At 52.9% G+C, this 225-nt stretch overlaps 1 protein-coding gene across 1 annotated transcript in view; it reads left to right on the forward strand.

The window, feature by feature from the left end:
- The window catches only part of LOC119581956 (microfibril-associated glycoprotein 4-like), a gene marked incomplete in the record, with an annotated part of 40859 nt that overhangs the window by 17818 nt on the left and 22816 nt on the right, over positions 1–225 (forward strand). The window contains 1 exon segment of the mRNA XM_037930136.1: positions 35–128. Within this exon segment, the coding sequence (XP_037786064.1) occupies positions 35–128 (94 nt within the window).

Below are 225 nucleotides of genomic sequence, written 5' to 3' on the forward strand. Positions count from 1 at the left end.
ACATCACTGCCTTCACCTCCTGATCACACTGTAGGTTCGAGACGATGTTGAGCCGCACGAAAACTTCATGCGAGGCTGGGAGGACTACAAGGTCGGCTTCGGAGACTTCGACAGGGAGTTCTGGCTCGGTAAGTTCTCTCTCCGCCCTCGCGCTCTCGGATTCTGTGTCTCGGAGTCCCCGATATTTTTTCCCTTTTCTTTTCTTTTTTCGGCTTCGGCTGTTTG

Source organism: Penaeus monodon, chromosome 15, assembly GCF_015228065.2.
Source record: "Penaeus monodon isolate SGIC_2016 chromosome 15, NSTDA_Pmon_1, whole genome shotgun sequence".
Lineage (NCBI taxonomy): Eukaryota > Metazoa > Arthropoda > Malacostraca > Decapoda > Penaeidae > Penaeus > Penaeus monodon.